Raw genomic sequence first — 19,969 nt, 5'->3', positions numbered from 1 at the left:
CTATTACCCTGCAGCTTATTCCTTCCCACTCCACTCCCAACTCCTTTCAACAAGCAGTGCAAACAGATACTGTACTCAGGACATCTCAAAGATAAGCATTCAACCAAGAATCGCCATATATTTATAGAAAGCCAGCACCATGATAAAAGACACCAAACTCAAAACAAGGCAAAAATAAAAACCAGCAGAACTTATACCTAAGGAAATAGAATTAATAGAACAAACAATAGGACCTGAGAATGTTAGAAAAGTATAGTATTCTCAGAAAGATGTAAGAGGATATTGTAGAGGAAACTAACAATATGCTAAGATTTTTACTGTTTTCAAGGAGGGGATATAGATACTGATAACTCCACCATTGCTAGAAAAATACAGGTTTCAGTATGTGTATTAAAATTTAAGGATAACCAGTAGAGAAATAGAATGTATAATTTTCAAACTAGTAGGCGAAAGACTTGGAAGAAAACGTTTTTAATCTAACAGAATCAAGAAAGAGGGAAAATACAACTGGAAAGAATGGGTAACTAGAAAATAATAGTAGGTTGAAACATCAACAATCACACTAAATGTAAACAGTTTAAACTCGCTTATTAAAAAAACCACAACTTTAAGTTTTTAAAAATCCAGGCATATGTTATTTTTACAAGAACATCATCTAAAATTCAAAATAAAGGGATGGAGGGTGATATACCAAGCAATGCAGTGTTGATGTTAGATAAATTATAGAGTTAAATACAATATTAGGTAAATTAGACTTAGCATTAAAAGGGACCAAAGTGATAGTTCATAATGATCAAGGATGTTACAGCCTCCCAAGAAGCTGTGAATGGGTTCTTTATATACATAATAAAATAGCTTTAGAATATATAAAGCAAAAGCTGATGGAAAAACACGAAAAAATTGGTAGATTTCCAGTTATACTGGGGGATTTTGAACATATCTGTGGGGAAATGGGGATTTTGAACATATCTGTGGGGAAATGTGGTTTTTGAACTTATGGAAAGCTTGAAGCAGAGATTGCTCAGGAATCTACAAGTCTGATGTTGGTAAACATTCCTCAAATAGAAGCGCAAAGGCGAACCTTGGATATAAAAGCACAGTGGCATATAACAAGAAAAGAATTTTCTAGATTTGGGGCAACAGTGTGCAAATAATGTCCCCAGGAGAAGCAAACCCTTTTCATGGACTCTAGGGACCGAGGTACACAACTCTGAGATATGATGCCTCTGATTCTACATTATGTGGCTGCTTTGCCTCTGATCAGATTTAGTGTCTTAGCTAGTTAAATCAGAAGTCTGTTTTAGCTTTTACAGAGTCTGTGTGTGTGAGTGTGTGTGTGTGTGTGTGTGTGTGTGTGTGTCTCTGTGTGTGTGTAGGTGTTGGGGTTCTTCCAGCAAACTTCATTCATCAGAAATTCCATTCTTGGCATCAGATTATGATCGGAAACATTGCAGTTGGCTCTTGAAATGCTGTAACATCTATTAAAGAAAATAATAGTTCAGGTGGATAGCAATAATAATATATCAGATTTCAGTAACAATTACCTAGCTTTATCTAATGGATATATGTAAAAGAATATTTTAAAATGTCCAGCACCGATGTATTTTCTTTGAGAACGATTAAAATATATATGCATTCTTTGGAAATACATAAAAACAAATTTTTTTCTCCTCTTTCAATGTTCATTTTCTCCTAATTTTATTTTCCCCTAATTTTGTGTTTCCTTGTATACAATAGAACTGCCTCTGACTTCAGAGATGCTGATTGGAGTTGAAAAATCAAAAAGAAATGATGTGACTCAGAATTTACCATGTCACATTGAAAGCAAATCAAACAGTGTACACACCAGCCCCAGAAATATGTGCGACCAAGTTCCCAAGAGGAGGGCTGCTTGTAACTTACAAAGGCGGTTAGAGGACGCAGAGCACCAGGATGTAAAGCATGTGGGTTCCAAAGGGTCACATTCAGACTTGCAGTCCGGGGATAACAGTTACAAACACCTAGACATTTTGCCAAGGAATGTTTCTCCTGAGTTTGTTCCTTGCGAAGGTGAAAGAGGCTTCGGTTTGCACAAGAAGACAGACCTCCTCAGTGATACCGGCTCTGACTCACTTCAGCATTCAGCCACATACTCCTTTCTTGGATCCTTCGGAAATAAACCCTTACCTAGATATACCCCTAGTCTTTCTGAGTCCGGATCCACACGTATAAACTTTCGAGGTCCTAATGAAAGACTTGGTTTAAAAGTGTATAAGTGTAACCCACTAATGGAAAGTGAAAATGCTGCATCTGAGAAAAGTCAAAGTTTGGGTGTTCAGGAAGCTCCAGTAAAGGATGGAGGGGATCTTAGTGACTCTGTAGGCTGGCATTCCAGCAGTACCGCTTTACCCTGCAACAGCCAGGAAGTGTCATTTTCACATGGGAGGCCACAAGAAACCCTGGATACACTGGCTGAATCTGTTAATTTCAAACAGTTTTCAGCAGCCAGTTGTCTTTCAGATACGGAGAAAAAGAACATGATTTGTCGACCGATGAAATGTCAGAGTGGTCACACTCCAGATCTGTCAGAAGAAACCACATATTCCCAGCCGAGGAAGATCGGTATGACTCTTGGACACCCACCTCACCATAAGGCTGATATAGCAAAGTCAGAATTCAAAAAACTGAGCAGTACAGTACCATCTTCAGTGTGTCGGCACCCTGTGAAAAAATTAATCCCTCCTCTATCTAGCCAACAAGATAGTGGCTTTGATAGCCCATTTGTCAATCTAGACTAATTGTTGTATAGTATTTAAGGAGAATCATTAATATATTGAGAAGAAAACTGGAAGAGAAGACTTCATACTGAAAAATTTGTGGGCTTTGCCTATTTTGAGATGTTTTAATAACATCTGACTATCATGAGTAAAGTACTCTCATAAAATAACTTGAGATATTAATGTTGCCTTAATCTTCCAAAGGCCTGATGATGTATGTGTAAGCTGCTTCTGTGTGGTGCTTATATTTGGTTGCTAAACCATCTATTTTTATACTTATAAACTAGCTCTTTGTGCAGTGTTAAATTATTTAAATAAACTTGCGTATGGTCTGTAGAATTGTTATACATTATTTTATAGTTCATAATATAGAAATGTTATATTGACATGTTGGAAGTTCATCCAGAAAAAAATATAAACTTTGATGATTTGTACGTATGATCAGCCAAATTTAATTTTTGAAATTAGCCATGTTTAATGAGGCTATAGATTTACTCTAGACATATTTTTCCTGGAAATATCTACTGAAAATTTTGAATCTTTCAATTAGGAAAAGAGGTTTTTACAAGGATTGCCACAAAATACATAGCTGTATCCTGGTTTCATTATTTAAATTTTTTTTTAGTTGACATATGCGTTATTTCAAATCTCCTGTGACATCTAGAGACTTTGTCTCTTTTATGGTTTCACAGTCTTTCTTTCATCTGAAATATGTTTTTTAATGGAAATAATAAGCTTTGTCATATAGCAAAAAATTTTGAACTATTACACTTTTATATTCATTTATAGTGCAGAATTGGCTAACATTAATGCTGTGGGTTGAAGGTTGTAATTCTAAACTATGCAGAAATGAATGACCATCTAACCATACTGTTGTTTCTAGATGAACTTTTTTTCAGATTCCTGGAGATGGATATGAAAGTTTTAGGTGTATGCAAGTGCTTCGAGAAAATACTTACTATAGCTTTCTCTCATATCTACCACGCTTAATCATATTATAGACTGTATTTGTGGGTTGATCCAGTATATTTTTCCACCAGGCTAACTTGGGTGGTGGTTGGATGGATGGCAAGATGCATCATCCTCCTGCTGATAACCATCTCTAAAAGCAAGAATCTAGAAGTGAACCTTCTAGGGCTTGGAAAGCTTTGTCACCTGAACGGGTGACCAGATATAGATAAGCCTGAAAATTAGCACTGGATTTCAGTGCTCTAGTAGACATGCAGCTGGAGAAAGGAACACATCATCTCTTCTTACTTCTGTTCTTGAAGACAGAGTGCCCCTTCTCCAACAGTTAGGGTGACATTTCTCACTCTAGGAAAACCCTAAACCAGCTGAATTTATGTTCCATGTGCATCTAGTTGGCACTTCATCGTTTTAAGCCCTGGATATAACTGAACTGAGAATCTAGCTCATTGCTCACCTGCTTTTTCATCTTTGTTTTAAATCCTTGCTGGATATTTAAACCCTCTGCATCAAGGTTGAAATTGGAAATCTTCTTGCTTTCTGCTTCTTTTATGACCTCCTTATTCTCTTTATTTTTTTTTTGTCTGCTGAGGAGCGTTCACCCTGAGCTAACATCTGTGCCAATCTTTCTCTATTTTGTACATGAGTCGCCATCGTAGCATGGCTGACGAGCGGTGTAGATCTATGCCTGGGATCCAAACCCGTGAACCCAGACTGCCGAAGTGGAGCGCACCAAACAATCAGTGCGCCACAGGGCTGGCCCCCTTATTCTCTTTTAATATCCATAATTTCAATAGGATTAGGATACTTTATTTCATACACCCTACACACAACCACCGAGGAAGGTTTACAATGATTAGTGGGTAAGTGGGACTGCACAGCCAAGCTACCACTGGCGATTTACATGGGTCTGAAGGGTGATGCTAGAACAGAGAGGAGGCAGGAGCCCCGTAGACATCGTGGTCTCATAAATCCCACTTCCTCATGGTGTTTAATCTTTTATATGTTGCTGGGTTTCATTTGCTGATACTGTGTTAAGGATTTTCATGTGCGTGCTCACAAGAGATATTGGTCTCTAGTTTTCTTGTGATATCTTTGTCTTTCTTGCTTTGGTAAAAGGGTAATACTTGTCTCATAGAATGATTGGAAAGTTCCCCTGCCTCTATTTTCTGAAAGAATTTGTGTGGCATTGCTATTATTTCTTCTTTAAATATTGGATAGAATTCACTAGGTGAAGCCATCTAGCCTGGGCTTGTGTGTATGTGTGTGGTCGGAGGGGAAGGGCAGGTTTTTAAGGAATAATTCAATTTATTTTCTTGTTACAGAGCTATTTATATTTTCTATATCTTCCTTAATCAATCTTGGTAGTTTGTAGTTTTTAAGTAATTTGTTCATTTCATCTAAGTCATCTAATTTGCTGACATAAAGTTGGTCATAGTATTCTATAATCCTCTCTTAATTTCAGTAGGGTTGGATATTAATGTCTCCTCTTTCATCCCTGATTTTGGTATTCTGTGTCATCTCTCTTTTTCTCTTAGCTTAGCTAAAGGTTTATTACTTGTGTTGATTTTTTTTTCCCAAAGAACTTTTGGTTTCTTTGATTTTCTCTACTGTTTTTCTGTTTCCTATTTCATTGAATTTTTTCCCATCTGATCTTTGTTTCCTTCCTTCTGCTTGCTTTAGGTTTAATTCTCACTCTTCTTTGTCTATTGTTAAAGTGGAAGCTTAGATTATTGATGTTGAAATCTTTCTTTTCTAAGGTAGGTATTTAGACCTCTGAATTTCCCTTTAAGCACTGTTTAAGCTATACCTCATAAATTTTGATATGTTTTGTTTTTGTTTTCATTTAGCTCAAAATATTTCTAAGTTCCCTGGTGATTTCTTTTTTGACCCATGGGTTATTTAGAAATATGTCACTTCATTTCCAAGTACTGGGGATTTTCCAAATTTCTTCGTTGTTTATTTTTAATTTATTTGTTGTTGGGGAATATACTTTGAATGATTTCAGTTCTTTTAAATTTCTTGAGACTTGTTTTATGGCCTAGCATATGGTTTATCCTGGAGAATGTTTTACACACATCTGAAAAGAATGCATATTCTGCTCTCGTTTGATGGGGTGTTAAAAAATATGTTAAGTTAGTTGATAGTGTTGATCAAGTCTGCTATAGCCTTTTGATTTTCTGCCTATTTGTTCTGTTATTTATTATAAGTGAGACGTAGTTTCTAACTATAGTTTAAATTGTCTCTTTCTCCTTTCAATTCTATCAGTTTTTGCCTCATGTATTTTGGGGCTCTGTTTTTAGGTGTATATAGCTTTATATTTGTTACGTCTTTCTGACGTATTGACCTTTTATCATTGTAAAGTATCTCTCTCTGTCTCTAGTATACTATTTCTTAAAGTCCATTTTGTCTGATATTAACACAGCCACTCCAGCTCTCTTATGATTACTGTTCACATGGCGTATCTTTTCTGTCCTTTTTCTTTGAACCTATTTATGTCTTTTAATTTGAAGTGGGTCTCTGGTAGAGTAGACAGCACATTGTTGGATCTTGCCTTTTTTTTTAATCCAGTCAGATAATCTTTGCTTTTGGATTGGAGTTTTTAGTCCTTAAAATTTAATGAAATTATGGTTGGATTTACCTCTGCCATTTTGCTGTTTGCTCTGTATCTTATGGGTTTTTGTTGTTGTTGTTGTTATTAAGTTGCTCCTTTACTGCCTTCTTTTGTGTTAAACAGATATTTATTAGGGTAAATTATTTTAATTACTCTTGAGTTTTTATTACCTTTTGAGTTATTTTCTAACTGGTTATTCTAGGTGTTACAATAGGCATCTTATTACAGTCTACTTCAGGTTAATATTGACTAAATTCTGGTAGAATATAACAGCTTTCTTCCATTATAGCTTAATTTCCTTCTCCTTCATTAGTGCTATTGATTATCATATATAGTACATCTATATATTATTAGATAATAACAATGCAGTTATAATTATTGCTTTATACAATGTTTTCTAAAGAATTTGAGAAGAAAAGAAGATGTTTTATAGTGTATGTGTGTGTTTTTGTATTCCTTTATATTTACCCACATATTTACCATTTCTGCTGCTTTTCATGTTTTCCCATGGATTCAAGTTACCAAGTCTGTTGTCATTGCCTGTCATCTGAAGGACTTCTTTAGTATTTCTTGTAAGGCAAGTATGCCAGCAACAAATTCTCTCAGTCTTTATTTTAGAATGTATTTCAAATTCATTTTTGAAGGATAGAGTTTGATGGTTTTAGAATTCTTGGTTGGCATTCTTTTTTTCCAGCACTTTGAATATGTCATTCCACTGCCTTATGGCCACCATTGTTTTTTGATGGAAAGTTAGCTGTTAATTGTATTGTTCTCATATTTGTGATGAGTTGCTTTTCCCCTACTGCTCTTAAAATTTTTCTCTTTGGTTTTCAACGGTTTGAGCATGGTGTGTCTGGATGTGCATTTGTTTGTGTTTATCCTACTTAAGTTTGTAGAGCTTCTGGGATTTATAGATTAATATTTTTATCAAATTTAGAAGGGTTTTTTGGCCATTATTCCTTCCATTATTTTTTCTACACCTTTCTCCTTCTGGGGCTCTCATGTAGATTGGTATGCTTGCTGTTGTGCCACAGGTCTTTGAGATTCAGAACATTTCTCTTCAATCTTTATTATCTTGTTTTTCAAATTGGGTAATTTTTAATCATCTATCTTCAAGTTTGCTGATTCCTCTGCCATCTCAATTCTGCTGTAGAGCCTATCTAGGAATTTCATTTCAGTTACTATACTTTTTGACTCTAGAATTTTCATTTGGTTCTTTTTCATGGTTGCTTTTTTTTTTTGAGATTCCCTGTAGAGTCATTGTCATATTTGCCTTTAATTCTTTATTCATTGGTTCCTTTAATTTTTTAAGCAAATTTATAATGGCTGCTTTGTAGTCTTTTTTTTTTTTTTATTGTGTTATGAACATTTAACATGAGATTTACTCTCAACAAATTTTAAGTGCACAATACAGTGTTGTTAACTATAGGCACAATGTTGTACAGCAGATCTCTAGAACTTATTCATCTTGCCTAACTAAAACTTTATACCCCTTGAACAGCAACTCCCCATTTTGTCCTCCCCCCAGCCCCTGGCAACCACCATTTTATGTTTCTGTAAGTTTGGCTATTTTAGATATCTCATATAAGTAGAATCCTGCAGTATTTGTCCTTCTATGAGACTTTATTTATTAAATTCAACATCCAAGGACACGTAGTTTCTCTGACAATATTTTTTTCTTGAGTATGGGTCACACTTTTCTATTTCTTTATATGCTTCATGAATTTGTTGAAAACTGGAGATTTTATGTAACATTGTAGCAACTCTGGATTGGATAATTGTTCCCCTGGGGGTTATACTGCTGGTTTTTCTTGTTGTTGTTTTGATTTGTTTTATAATTCACCTGAACTTAATCTACAAAATCTCTCCCCTGTGATATATGTTTGCTGATTTCTCTACTCAGTTATTTTAATTTGCATTCTTAGTTTTTAAGCCTGGTGTTTTAGGGGATGCCCCTGCATCTATATAGTTTAATGGTCATCTAGTGATTGGTTGAAGAGTTGTACTCAAAAATCTTGAGTCAGTAGGTTTTCCACCCTCTGTTGATGTATCTTTGGGTGTGTGGGGGTGTGCATTCAAAGTTCAGGCAATTTCCTAGTCTTCCCCCACTTTTACTTCCTCCCTGAGCCTTTCCAGGTCTTCCCTGCACATGTGCACATCCTTTTTATCAGAGAACTTGGACCCTCTTAGGCCTTCCCTACATATGCATGCAGCCTCCCACTCAGGCACATATGTGTGGGGAGCTTATTTAGCCCCTAATTTCCAGGCTTTCTCCCTGCTAATTTTTTAATTAGTCTGCTGGTCTCTTGTCCCAAATGGGACCACAGTCTCAGGCAAGCAGAGCTGTACACCTTTCTTGTTTTTATCCTTCTCACTTTGCTGCTTTTACTAGCAATACCATTGGGCACGGGCTCCTTGCCTTTCACTCCAGCTTAAGTCAGTCCACTCTGGTAGAAAAGCTGTTAGTTTTCACTAGCATCCCTGCCTTGTTAGCACTACCTTACCCATCAAGCTGGGGAGGAGAATGGGAGTAGTCTCACATAAGAATGCCTCAGAAGCCCCACTGAGCTTCCAAAGTTCAGCAGCTTCTCAATTTGTTGTTTCTCTTTGGTTAATTTCCAAAGCCCTGAAATGGTTGTTTTTGACTATTTTTTCCAGTTTTATAGTTATTTTGGGGGGAGGAGAGGAATTATGGACCTCTTCACCGGAAGTTCGCTTATTTTTATTTCTTCTGCTAAGTACTGGAGTTCAATCTCTTTTCTATGTAGTTATTTATTTTTCCTTTATTTTTGCCAACTTTTTATCTTAAAAACTTCATAATCTATAGAAAATAAACACCTATATACCTTTCATTTAGATTTACCAATTATTAAATTTCCACATTTGCTTTATATTTATTTGTAAATATACATAGACATGCATATGTAATATATAAATATATTTTTTCCTTAACCATGAAATATAGTTGGAGACACCATGACAATTCATCCTTAAATACCTCAGCATGTATCTCCTAAGAACAAAAACATTTTTCTTACATAAATACAATCATCATAATGAACATTCAGAAGCATATACACAGTCTAGATTCAAATTGCTTCAATTGTCACAATAATGTACTATAACTTCTTTTTTTTAGATCTTTGCTGTTCGCCTTCAAACTGAGGACTCACTGCTTTTCTTCCAATATGAAAAATACTCGGCCATGAATTATTCATTCATTCAGCAAATATTTATGAAGTATAACATTGCTTGTTAACGTTCTGGGGGATACAGCAATTATCAAAGCAGATGAGTTTCTACCCTCATAGCTCTCACATTCCAGTCGGGGGAGACGATAAATATACATGATTTATGTAGTATGTTAGAAGCTGGTCAGTGCTGTGCAGAAAATCAAGGCCAGGAAAGGAGAAGAAGGGGTGTTGGGGAGGGGTGGTCACAAGTTTAAAGGGAGCAGTGGGGTAGATCACAGTGAGGTGCTAACATCTGGGTAAAGATTTGAAGGAGGTGACTATAGCTTCACCATTTCTTATATTCTCTACTTCTGGAACTCTTACCAAACATAATCCCATCCTCTGTGTCTCTTTACTGTTCTTTTGTATACTTTTATCACTTTCTGTGCTACTTTGTAGAATTCCTCAGTACCATTGTCCAGTTTGCTAATGCTGTCTTTCTTTATTCCACTTACTGAGTTTTTTTATTCCAATTCAAGGATTTCTAGTTGGTGCTTTTATACCTACACTTTTTGTATAATTTCTGCTTGTTTTGTTTAGTAATCTTGATTTTTTTAATAGGTTCTATTTCTTTCCTTATTTTTCTTATTTTGTATTTATTTTTTTGCTGAGGAAGATTCGCTCTGAGCTAACATCTGTGGCCAATCTTCCTCTATTTTGTTTGTGGGTCGCCTCCACAGCATGACTGATGAGTGGTGCATGTCCGTGCTCAGGATCCCGAACCCATGAACCTGGGCCACCAAAACAGCACGCCGACCTTAACCACTATGCCATGGGACCGGCCCCTTCTTTATATTTTTAAAGACTTAAAAATACTTATCTTAAAATTACTTCTAGAATAATTATTGGTGTCACTTGGTAGTGAGATCATATCCAAATTGTTGCTTTTATTGCCTTTCATAGAATTAGTTTCTCCCATGTGTATGGAATTTTAGCTTGTAGTCTAACAGTGAAGAGGACTTTTTCTTCTAAGTTCTCTCCTTCCACTTTGTCTAGATTTTTGTGGTTGCTTCCATCTGGACCATTGCCCCAGTCCAAGATCAGGTCTTATAAGCGTAGTTTCTGATCCATTAGGGTTATCCTAAATCTAGTCACTGAGCCAGCAGGCAGCTTGGCTCAGGTCCTGGCTGCAGGGCTTTGCCTGTATCCTCCAGGCTGTCTAGGCGCATAGCTGTTATAGAAGCTCTGGCCTCAGGCAGTGATTGTAGCTTTTCAGTCTCCTTATGGTAAGAGAGCTCCACCTGGGTTACTAGTTTTAACAGTCAGCTTGTCCTTTGTTTCCCTCAAGTAGGTTGTGTTTAGTCCTTGCTATATTCTGTAGGAATTCCCAGCCCCCTCTGCTGCTTTTGGAGCCAGAGCAGGTCATACCTTACTTTTCAAGACCTCAGAGACATCTTGTTTTTTAATCTCTTCTCTCTTTCTATTTCTTTCTCTCATTGCTGTATGTTGGCAGATGTTGGGTACTGCCCAAGTTAAGTATTAACTTACAATAGCATCAGTGACCTAAAGTCTGCTTTGTCATTAACTCTGTGACCTTTGGCTATTTTCTTAGTGTCTTTGGGCCTCAGTGTCTTCCTGTTACTTAAGGTTTAGGCATATCTCACAACTAGCTAATGATTCAAGTGAAGTAAATCTATGAGTGTATGAGGGGAGTAGCAGGAAATACAGCTGGAAAGGTAGATTGAGACTAGATTATAAGTGGTCTTGAATGTCAAAGCCAAAGAATTGAGAAATTTGCTTGATAGAAAATGGCGAGTTGTTGAAGGTCAGGCAGCATGATTTACAGAGATTAGTGAGACCATGCTGTAGGAGGGCTAGGAGGAGCAAAGGAAATATGCAGGGAAGCCAGGAGGACAATGTCCTGGTACATTGGCCAGAGCCAGAGTAGGAATGGTAGGAATGAAGAGGTGACAAGATTGAAACTATTACAGCAATAGGTTTAACAAGACCCACTTTCCTGATTGAATACAAGGTCAAGAGAAAGAGAAGCACTAAAAGGGGTTGAGGGCCGGGGAGATTGTGAAGATTATTGTGCTATCAACAGGTATTGAGAAATCAGGAAAAAAACAGGACATGGTAAATATAAGCGGCTGTGCCTTCCGCTGAATACTACAATGCCCGCTCCTTTGGTGGGCACACATGAATGATTACAAGTAATTTACAGACTTCATGGTGAGCACTGTGCCAAGCACCTCATTAGCTCATTTAACCCTCACAACAGTCTTTTGAAGTAGGCTCCATATGGACACTTTTCGGGTGAATGAAATTGAGGCTTAGAGGGGTTAAGTAATTTGCTCAAGGTTAACACAGCTAACACGTGGCAGAGCCAGAAGTCACACCCAGGTCTTTCTCTTTTTCTTTTTTTAAATAAACTATTCACTTAAAATAGATTTAGATTTACAAAAACAAGTTGCAAAGATAGTGCAGAGAGACTCCATATACCTCTCACCCAGATTTCCCTATTGTTAACATCTTACGTCACTATGATGTATTTGCTGCAACAAGGAAGCAATTTCATCTAAGTCTTTCTCTTTTCTTCCTTTCTTTTTTTACTCCAGAGCCCACGGTCTTAATCCCTATACTGTCTTTATTTGGCTTGGCTTGTAGGTGAGCTGGAATTCATTTTAGGGAGTTCTTTTCTTTTTCCTCGCCTTCCATTTCTCCCCCATGCTCCTAAGAAGGAAAATGAGTTCAGCAGGCTTCTCCACATGTGAAATCAGTTTAACTTGCTTTCTTGGTGGGATGTAGGAAAAAAAACAGGTCTTACTCTTTAGTGAAGGTATGGAGTAGGACATTATGTGAAGGTTATGTTGCAACTAGGAATTTACCAACACAACCAGAAAATCTCAGACAACAGAACCATCTTTTGTAATTTTAAAATTCAACCAGAAATGGTTCATCTAAAAAGAAAAAGACATTTAGAACTTTCTTAGCAGTTAATATGCCATTCTAAAACTTCTTGATATTACAATAACATTTTTCCTTAAGGACTAGGAAATTTCCTTAAGGAAATTAATTAGAAATGAAAATGGCAAATGTCATTAAGGAGAAACTTCTTCATTTTTAAAAGTAACAAATGGAATGGCTGCTTCCATAAAATTCAGCAATAATATGGAAACTTTGAGATCAAATTAAATCTTGTGCTCTTAAAAATGTTGTCTGAGGAGTAAATTGAGTAGAAGTAACAAAAAATGTGGCTTTCAAAATTGTTTTGTTTTGGTTCAGGTACAGTTCTTGTCTGAAAGACTGTTTCCTCGCAACAAATTTGATTTCACAATTAATCATATTTCACACGTAATGTGCTGGACCAAATTCTGCTTCCTATACTTCCCTGACCTTATGAACCCTAGAAACACAGTTCATTTGTACAAGAATATAGGGTGAACCCAGTTCATGCGTTATCACAATGGCCCTATAGATGTTAATGGTTTCATTGGCTGCCAGTGAGTTTTTCTGGAGATTTTTTTAAATGTGGTGCAATTTCACAATCTACTCTGCAAAGTCTCCAAGACTTTGCTTATTCATTAAACAGTTACTTTGATTCTTGGATACCCATATTCGCATATTAATGGTCTAACCTTCCCATGAATTCAAATTTCTGTTTTAATTGTTTAAAAGCTTTTAAAAATTCTTACCTGTTAGGTTTCTTAAGGTTTGGCCTAAGTACAAACACAAAATAATAGCATATGCTTTTGGGGTACCTATAATGGACCAGTCATCGTATTAAGCTCCATGCGAACCCTTTTGTCCTAATCCTTCCAACAGCCCTTCAAAGTGTTATTGTCCTCATTTCACAGGTGCTGCACTATCCTAAAAAAAATGCCTTCCTAAAATCAGATTAGGTCTGTGTTGAGTGGCTCAAATCCAGTTAGTTCAAACCAGACTTTTCTCAGGTTAAAAGACTGAGGTAGTAATTAGGATCGGACTTTGGAATCAAATATAGATCGAATGTTTATTCCATCACTCACCAATGAGCCTAGCTTCCACCTCTGAAAAATGGGGCTATGAGGCTGACACTGTTGGTTGTATTTTTTTACCTACTTCTTCCTTGTTGGCAGAGCAAGGAGGGGGGTGTCTGTTCCTTCCCTTCATGGCTCAGTCCCCCCTCTAGAGCTGACTCTTGTTTGGGGTGAGCAATGACAGTGGCCCCAAATCCTGTTGCCTATGATTGGTTTAGGGGTGGGCATATGACTCAGTTCTGGACAATGTGATATAAGGGAAGGGCTGGAGGGCTTCTGAAAAATGTTCCTTCCTAAATAGTGTCTCCTTCCTCACTGGAAAGGAGAACTGATCTACAACGATGAATCTGTAACTTCTGGATCAATGGTGACAGCCACTTTTTAGGTGTCTCACCTATTGAAAGCAAATTTTCTTCTTCAAGTCATCTCCTGAATAAATATTGTAGGAAGTTTACTTTCAAAGGTCTTTTCCCTGGAGCAAATCGAATTTACATGTATTTGCCCACTATGAAGCAAAAACGAACAGAGAAATTCTGAACTTGCTCAAAATCAAAACGTAAGATTAACCAAAGAGGCTTTAAGGAGAAATGAAAAATTTTGTTGTTCTTGGAAGAAGGTTTCAAACATTTTAGAGCCAAACACATATGGGTATGGGCACCAAGAGATAAAAAAAAAAGATCTTAGAAAATGAAGATGTTTTTTCTCCAGGTCCCTCAGAGTAATTAACGTGTTGCTGTAGCTGACAAAAATCTATGGCCAAATAGATAGAAACCCACAAAGTGAAAAATTTGGAATCCTCTGACTTCCCACCTCTGCCTAAGACCATGAGCAAACAGCTGCTCTCCTCCTTCCCATCAGCCTGTTTAGAGCGGTCGGGTCATAGTCTCCCAGAGAAGGTGGGAAGATAAGTGGCAGAGGGGCCAAAGCCCAATGCCAGACTTAGTTTTCAAAATGTTTCCTATGTTGGGGGCTCAATTCAGAACACCCTGCTGGCCAGAGAAAGGCTTTTGGAAACAGCAGAGTGATTGACATTCTTCAGTGCTCGTTTTCCAGCAAGGACAAATATTTGATTATATAATGAAGAAGTTATGTCTCCTGGCACCCAAAGAACTGACCTACAATGACAAATGTGCAACTTATTAAGCAAATTCCATTGAGCCTGCAACACGTACTAGTTATTTTCTCAAGACACGTAGTTGCTTTACCACCAAGAGCCCTCTCCTCAATGGTTCCAGCTGGCAAATCTCCCTCTCATTCGGATCTGTTACTTTGTAATCACACAAAGCTTCTCTGTGGGTTTTTTAAAATAAAATAATTTGATGTGCTCTCATTCCCCTTTGCTGCCATGATTCTAGAGACCATAGATAATCGTTTAAGCCCAAACCCATAATGTAAGTTTCTGTTGGAGAAAAACCAGAGAAAGAGCCCCTCTGTGATGTATCTCATATATACTGTCTCCTCTCTGGTGGGGACAGCTTTGTTTTCTTAATTAAGAAGCACATCCTAAGCAGAGATGCCTGGTTTCCATTTAAATGGGTACAAAATGCATTCCCTTTGTTCTGGAGTGCTCACTAAAGCTAGTCCAGAAAACCTGGCTCTATACGTTATTGGGGTTTCTCCTTTTCCCACAAAGCACATAGGATGGTGGTTGTGTCAATGGTGAGCATAATCACTGCAGCCCATGCAGTTAACTGGCACAAATCCTGTGTTGGCTGAGGAGGAATAGAATCGTAAGTGGAAATACCAACATGGGGAGTATCGCATCACTGTCATAACAGGTTAAGCTTTGGAGAGGGTTAGGAAAAAGATAAGGACAGCAGTGGCTGCCTACTCTATGCATTTTACTTACACCCAAAGACTCCTGTGTTGCAGGGGTAACAGAGAGAATGATCAATATGTATGGTGAGAATTTGTTCATAAGCAAGTTAAATTGTTTTTTAAATTATTAATATGTATATAAGTGGTAAGTTAAACGTTACAAGAAATGTATAGTAAAAAGCCTCCTTCTCAGCTCTGATCCCTAGGTCCCTAGTTCTCCACCTTGAAGCAGAATTTGTTATTCTAAGTCTATGTACACCAGGGCATATGTATATATAGCCCTTATTATACATAAGTGGTAGCATATTATACCCACTTTTCTGTACCTTACTTTTACATCAAAAAATTTAAAGCAAGCATATGAACAACAAATTGTCTTCCTTTTTAATGATAAAAAATAATGAAAACCTGAGAATAGTGAAAACTGGATAAAAAAAGGTCAGTCACTTATAAGTATGGGGTGGTTCTTCACAGATAATTTATAACTGAAGTGTGGGGTGGCCTTCTAGTGGGGACAGTCTTCCTTATCCCAAGGAGGGGCTGGAGGTAACCTAGCAAAGGAGGACAAAGCTAAACATAGGTGTCACCTGTTAGCTCCCCCTCCACCTTACTGTCCCACTCTGTCCCCTCCTCCGGATCTTCCCCTCTGTGCCATTCCCAGACCACCCATCATGCTTCCCCACCCCTCTTGTGCCTCTTCTCCTCCCTCTCCCTTCTGCAAATCTCTCCCTCAGTTCTTTGCATTCACTCTTTTCACCTCCATTCTTCCACCAGGCCATTCTTCTGGATTCCCTGATTACCGCTCTTCCTTGCCTTTGAGGTCTTCCTTCTTTAATTGGAATAGTGGAGCTGCCTATGGCATTGGGGGTCATGAGAAGGACAGTAAGGGTCACAGCAGCTGGGTCTGGAAAGGATGACATTGAGCTGGTGAGGGTGTGGAGGGGGTGGCCCAGGGGCTGGAACCAGGACTGCCTTCCACTGTCTCCCCTGCCTGCTCAATTGTAAGAAGTAGTGTTATCAGTCAAGGTTTAACCAGAGAGGCAGAACCAGTAGGAGGGATGGGTAGATAGATAGATAGATAGATAGACAGACAGACAGAAAGACAAATAGACACATAGATGTTAAGGGATTTATTACAAGGAATTTGCTTATGCAATTGTGGAGGCTAGATAAGCAAGTCCAAAGTCTATAGGACAGGCAGTCAAGAAGAGAAGAACACAAGTGGACTGGAACCTCATGAGCACAAACTAAAGCTGTTGTCCACAGGCAGGGTCTCTGTTGTAAGCCCTTCCAAACTATTAAGTCAGGCCCACCCGGGATAATCTCCCTAATTTAAAGTCATCTGATTAGGGACTTCACTGAAATCTGCAAAATCCCTTCATAGCAGCACCTAGATTAGTGTTTGATTGAATAACTGGAAGAAAGCATGTGAATACAACAAAATGGCTGCCGTTTTCCTTCCATCCTGCAACTTTTGCAAGAGAATATCTTTTACAGCCCACCTTATCCAGAAACATTCTAGAAAGGGAATTCTGGTTAACACATTTTAACCCAAACAAGTTGAAACACTACAAAGTCATCAAAAATAGTTAACATGCTGGGCAAATGCCCCAGTCCTGGCCAGGTCAGGCTCATCCTAGAAGAACTGGCAGCTGTTTTTGGCTCCACTGCTGCTTTTGTAATGCCCTTAAGGAATGGTACAAGCAGAAGTAGCACATTCCAATATGTCTGCTATCCTGCCTCAGAGAGTTCCCCAACCCTTCAACACAGTTCAAGGAGCACTTTTAAAGGGGAAGCACTTAAAGGGGAAGATACTTCTGCTAAAAAAATATATTTTCTCTTCCATGCCAGAATTGGAATGTAATTCAAAGCAGAGATGTTACAGGAATAACTTTGGGTCTACTTATACTGGAAATCTTCAGTTTGCTCCTCCAAACCCTCCCTTTACCTTCCTCCACCCTGTTCTAGCTTGGGGCTCTGACAGGTTTGGGTATGTTTGGACTGCATCAACAGTGCTTTCTTGAAACATCACTAATTATTAGGGATATGCAAATCAAAACTGCAGTGAAATATCACCTCATACCTGTCAGAATGGCTATTTTTTTTTATTTTATTTATTTATTTCCCCCCAAAGCCCCAGTAGATAGTTGTATGTCATAGCTGCACATCCTTCTAGTTGCTGTATGTGGGACGCGGCCTCAGCATGGCTGGAAAAGCTGTGCGTCAGTGCGCCCCCGGGATCCGAACCCGGGCCGCCAGCAGCTGAGCGCCCGCACTTAACCGCTAAGCCACGGGGCCGGCCCCAGAATGGCTATTATTAAGAAGACAAGAAATAAGGACCGGCCAGGTGGCGTAGCAGTGAAGTTCACGCACTCTGCTTCGGCGGTCTGGGGTTCGCCAGTTCAGATTCTGGGTGCAGACCTATGCACCGCTCATCAAGCCATGCTGAGGCGGCATCCCACATAGAGCAACTAGAAGGACGTACAACTATATAACTATGACATACAACTATCTACTGGGGCTCTGGGGAGAAAAAAAAAGGAAAAAAGGAGGAAGATTGGCAACAGATGGTAGCTCAGGGCCAATCTTCCTCAAAAAAAAAAAAGAAGACAAGAAATAACAAATGTTGGAGAGGATGTGGAACAAAGGAAACCCTTGTACACTGCTGGTGGGAATGTAAATTGGTGCAGCCGCTATGGAAAACAGTATGCAGATTCCTCAAAAAATTAAAATAGAACTACCAATAATCCAGCTATTCCACTTTTGGTTATTCCAAAGAGCATGAAAACTCTAATTCAAAAATATATATGCACCCTATGTTCATTACAGCATTCTTCACAATAGCCAACACATGGAAACAACCTAAGTGCCAACTGACAGATGAATGGATAAAGAGGATGTGGTGTATATATACAACAGAATACTACTCAGCCATAAAAAAGATGAAATCTTACCATTTCTGACAACATGCATGGACCTTGAGGGTATTATGCTAAGTGAAATAAGTCAGAGAATGACAAATACCATATGATTTCATTCGTATGTGGAAAATAAAAACAACAGCAGCAGCAATAAACATCACATAGGTACAGAGAACAAATTGGTGGTTACCAGAGGGGAAGGAGTGTGGTGGGAAGGTGAAATGAGTGAAGGAACACATTTGTATGGTGATGTATGGAAACTAGACTTTTGGTGGTGAACACGATGTGATGTATACAGAAATTGAATTATAATGATGTACACCTGAAATCTATATAATGTTATAAACCAATGTTACCTCAATTAAAAAAAAACAAAACAGTGCTTCCTTACCCTCTCTCTGGTTTCCAGTTGGGTTGGGCCAAGGGGTGGCGCTGGCAGGAGAGATGACGGAAGTAGAGTGAAGTCCAGGTGTTAATTCCCTCGGATTACCTCTAGCTGCCTGTGTCCCTTAACAGAAGGGAATGCTCACCTCAAGGTGCCTTCTCTACACCAGCGCTTCTCAAACTATTCGTGATAAAGGACCAGGTTTTGTTGTTTTCATTTCCATTTCATCATGGACTGATCTTGTTTATCTTTTATTACAAGATATAACAGGCTTGGATATCTCAGCAATGTCAAATTGTTGTAAAAGTTTTTAAATACTTACTCTCAATTTTTATACTCTCATCTCATTGCAGACCTCTAAGTTCGCAAACTGGAACCAGTTCACAGGCCACACTTTGAGTAGCACTGCTTTCCTTGACTCTCTCTTTCTGGGTCTGAGCAATCTCTCCCTCCTCTCATCTCTTAGAGCCTGGGGGTGGTATCAACCAAGTTATTACTAGCCCTAGGGTTCCTGCATTATCTTTTATGGTTACCCTACGTCTACACCTTTGTAAATAGAATCAAGAGGATTTGAGTCATAGGGTGTCCTAATTTGAGTCTGAGCTCTCTGGAGGATTAGTGGCTTTCCTGAGGGCTGTTTGCAAGAGGGACCTATGTGCCTCCTAGGAGATAACTCATCTTGGTGGAACAGAAAGTCATCATGGTGGAAGAGAAATTCTGAACATGGCTTGGGTTCGCCTATCAGCTTGGTCTCTGGGTTAGTGCCTGAAGCCTTTGGATGACAGTGCAGTTGTGTGTAATCACCGAAAGCTGGGTCACAAAAACCTCTTCAAAAACCAGCAGTACCAGACGGCACACCTCACCACTCATCTAAGAATATGCAAAGCAGAGGAGGTAGCAGGTTGTTGGCAGAGGTGGTGGTGCTAGGGATGTCTGTAGTGTTCTGTGGATGGGGTACAAACCATGTAAGCATCAGAACATCATACAGAAACTTATCTGACATGCATGTGAGTTTCTGGACTGGACTACATTTGCTCACATGCAAATCAGATGAGTATGTCCCAAATATCGCATGGGATAATAAGAATTTTAATTTTAATTTCAGACAAACAATAAGTACCTTTTAGTATAAGTATGTCCCAAATATTGCATGGGACCCACACTAAAAAATTATTTATTGTTCATCTGAAATTCAGATTTAGTGGGACATCCTGTATTTTAACTGGCAATCCTAGTTATTCTCTTCCTGTCTACAAAGGTAGACACCCGACTTAGGCCTGGATAGGGGTGGGCACAAGATTCAAACTAGGACAATCA

At 38.4% G+C, this 19,969-nt stretch overlaps 1 protein-coding gene across 3 annotated transcripts in view; it reads left to right on the top strand.

Annotated features, from left to right (window-relative positions):
• Positions 1–3,194, top strand: part of CEP152 (centrosomal protein 152) — an 86,452-nt gene extending 83,258 nt beyond the window's left edge. For all 3 annotated transcript variants that reach the window (XM_087426942.1, XM_087426953.1, XM_087426947.1), the window contains one exon: positions 1,738–3,194. In XM_087426942.1, coding sequence (XP_087283068.1) covers positions 1,738–2,777 — 1,040 coding nt within the window. In that variant the 3' untranslated portion in view covers positions 2,778–3,194. The remainder of the gene's footprint in view (positions 1–1,737) is intronic.
• Positions 3,195–19,969: the final 16,775 nt, after the last annotated feature.

Source organism: Ceratotherium simum, chromosome 3 (genome assembly GCF_057802395.1).
Source record: "Ceratotherium simum simum isolate JZ-2026a chromosome 3, ASM5780239v1, whole genome shotgun sequence".
NCBI lineage: Eukaryota > Metazoa > Chordata > Mammalia > Perissodactyla > Rhinocerotidae > Ceratotherium > Ceratotherium simum.
The sequence above is the reverse complement of the archived record's forward strand: the minus strand, read 5'-3'. Positions and strand labels throughout refer to the sequence as shown.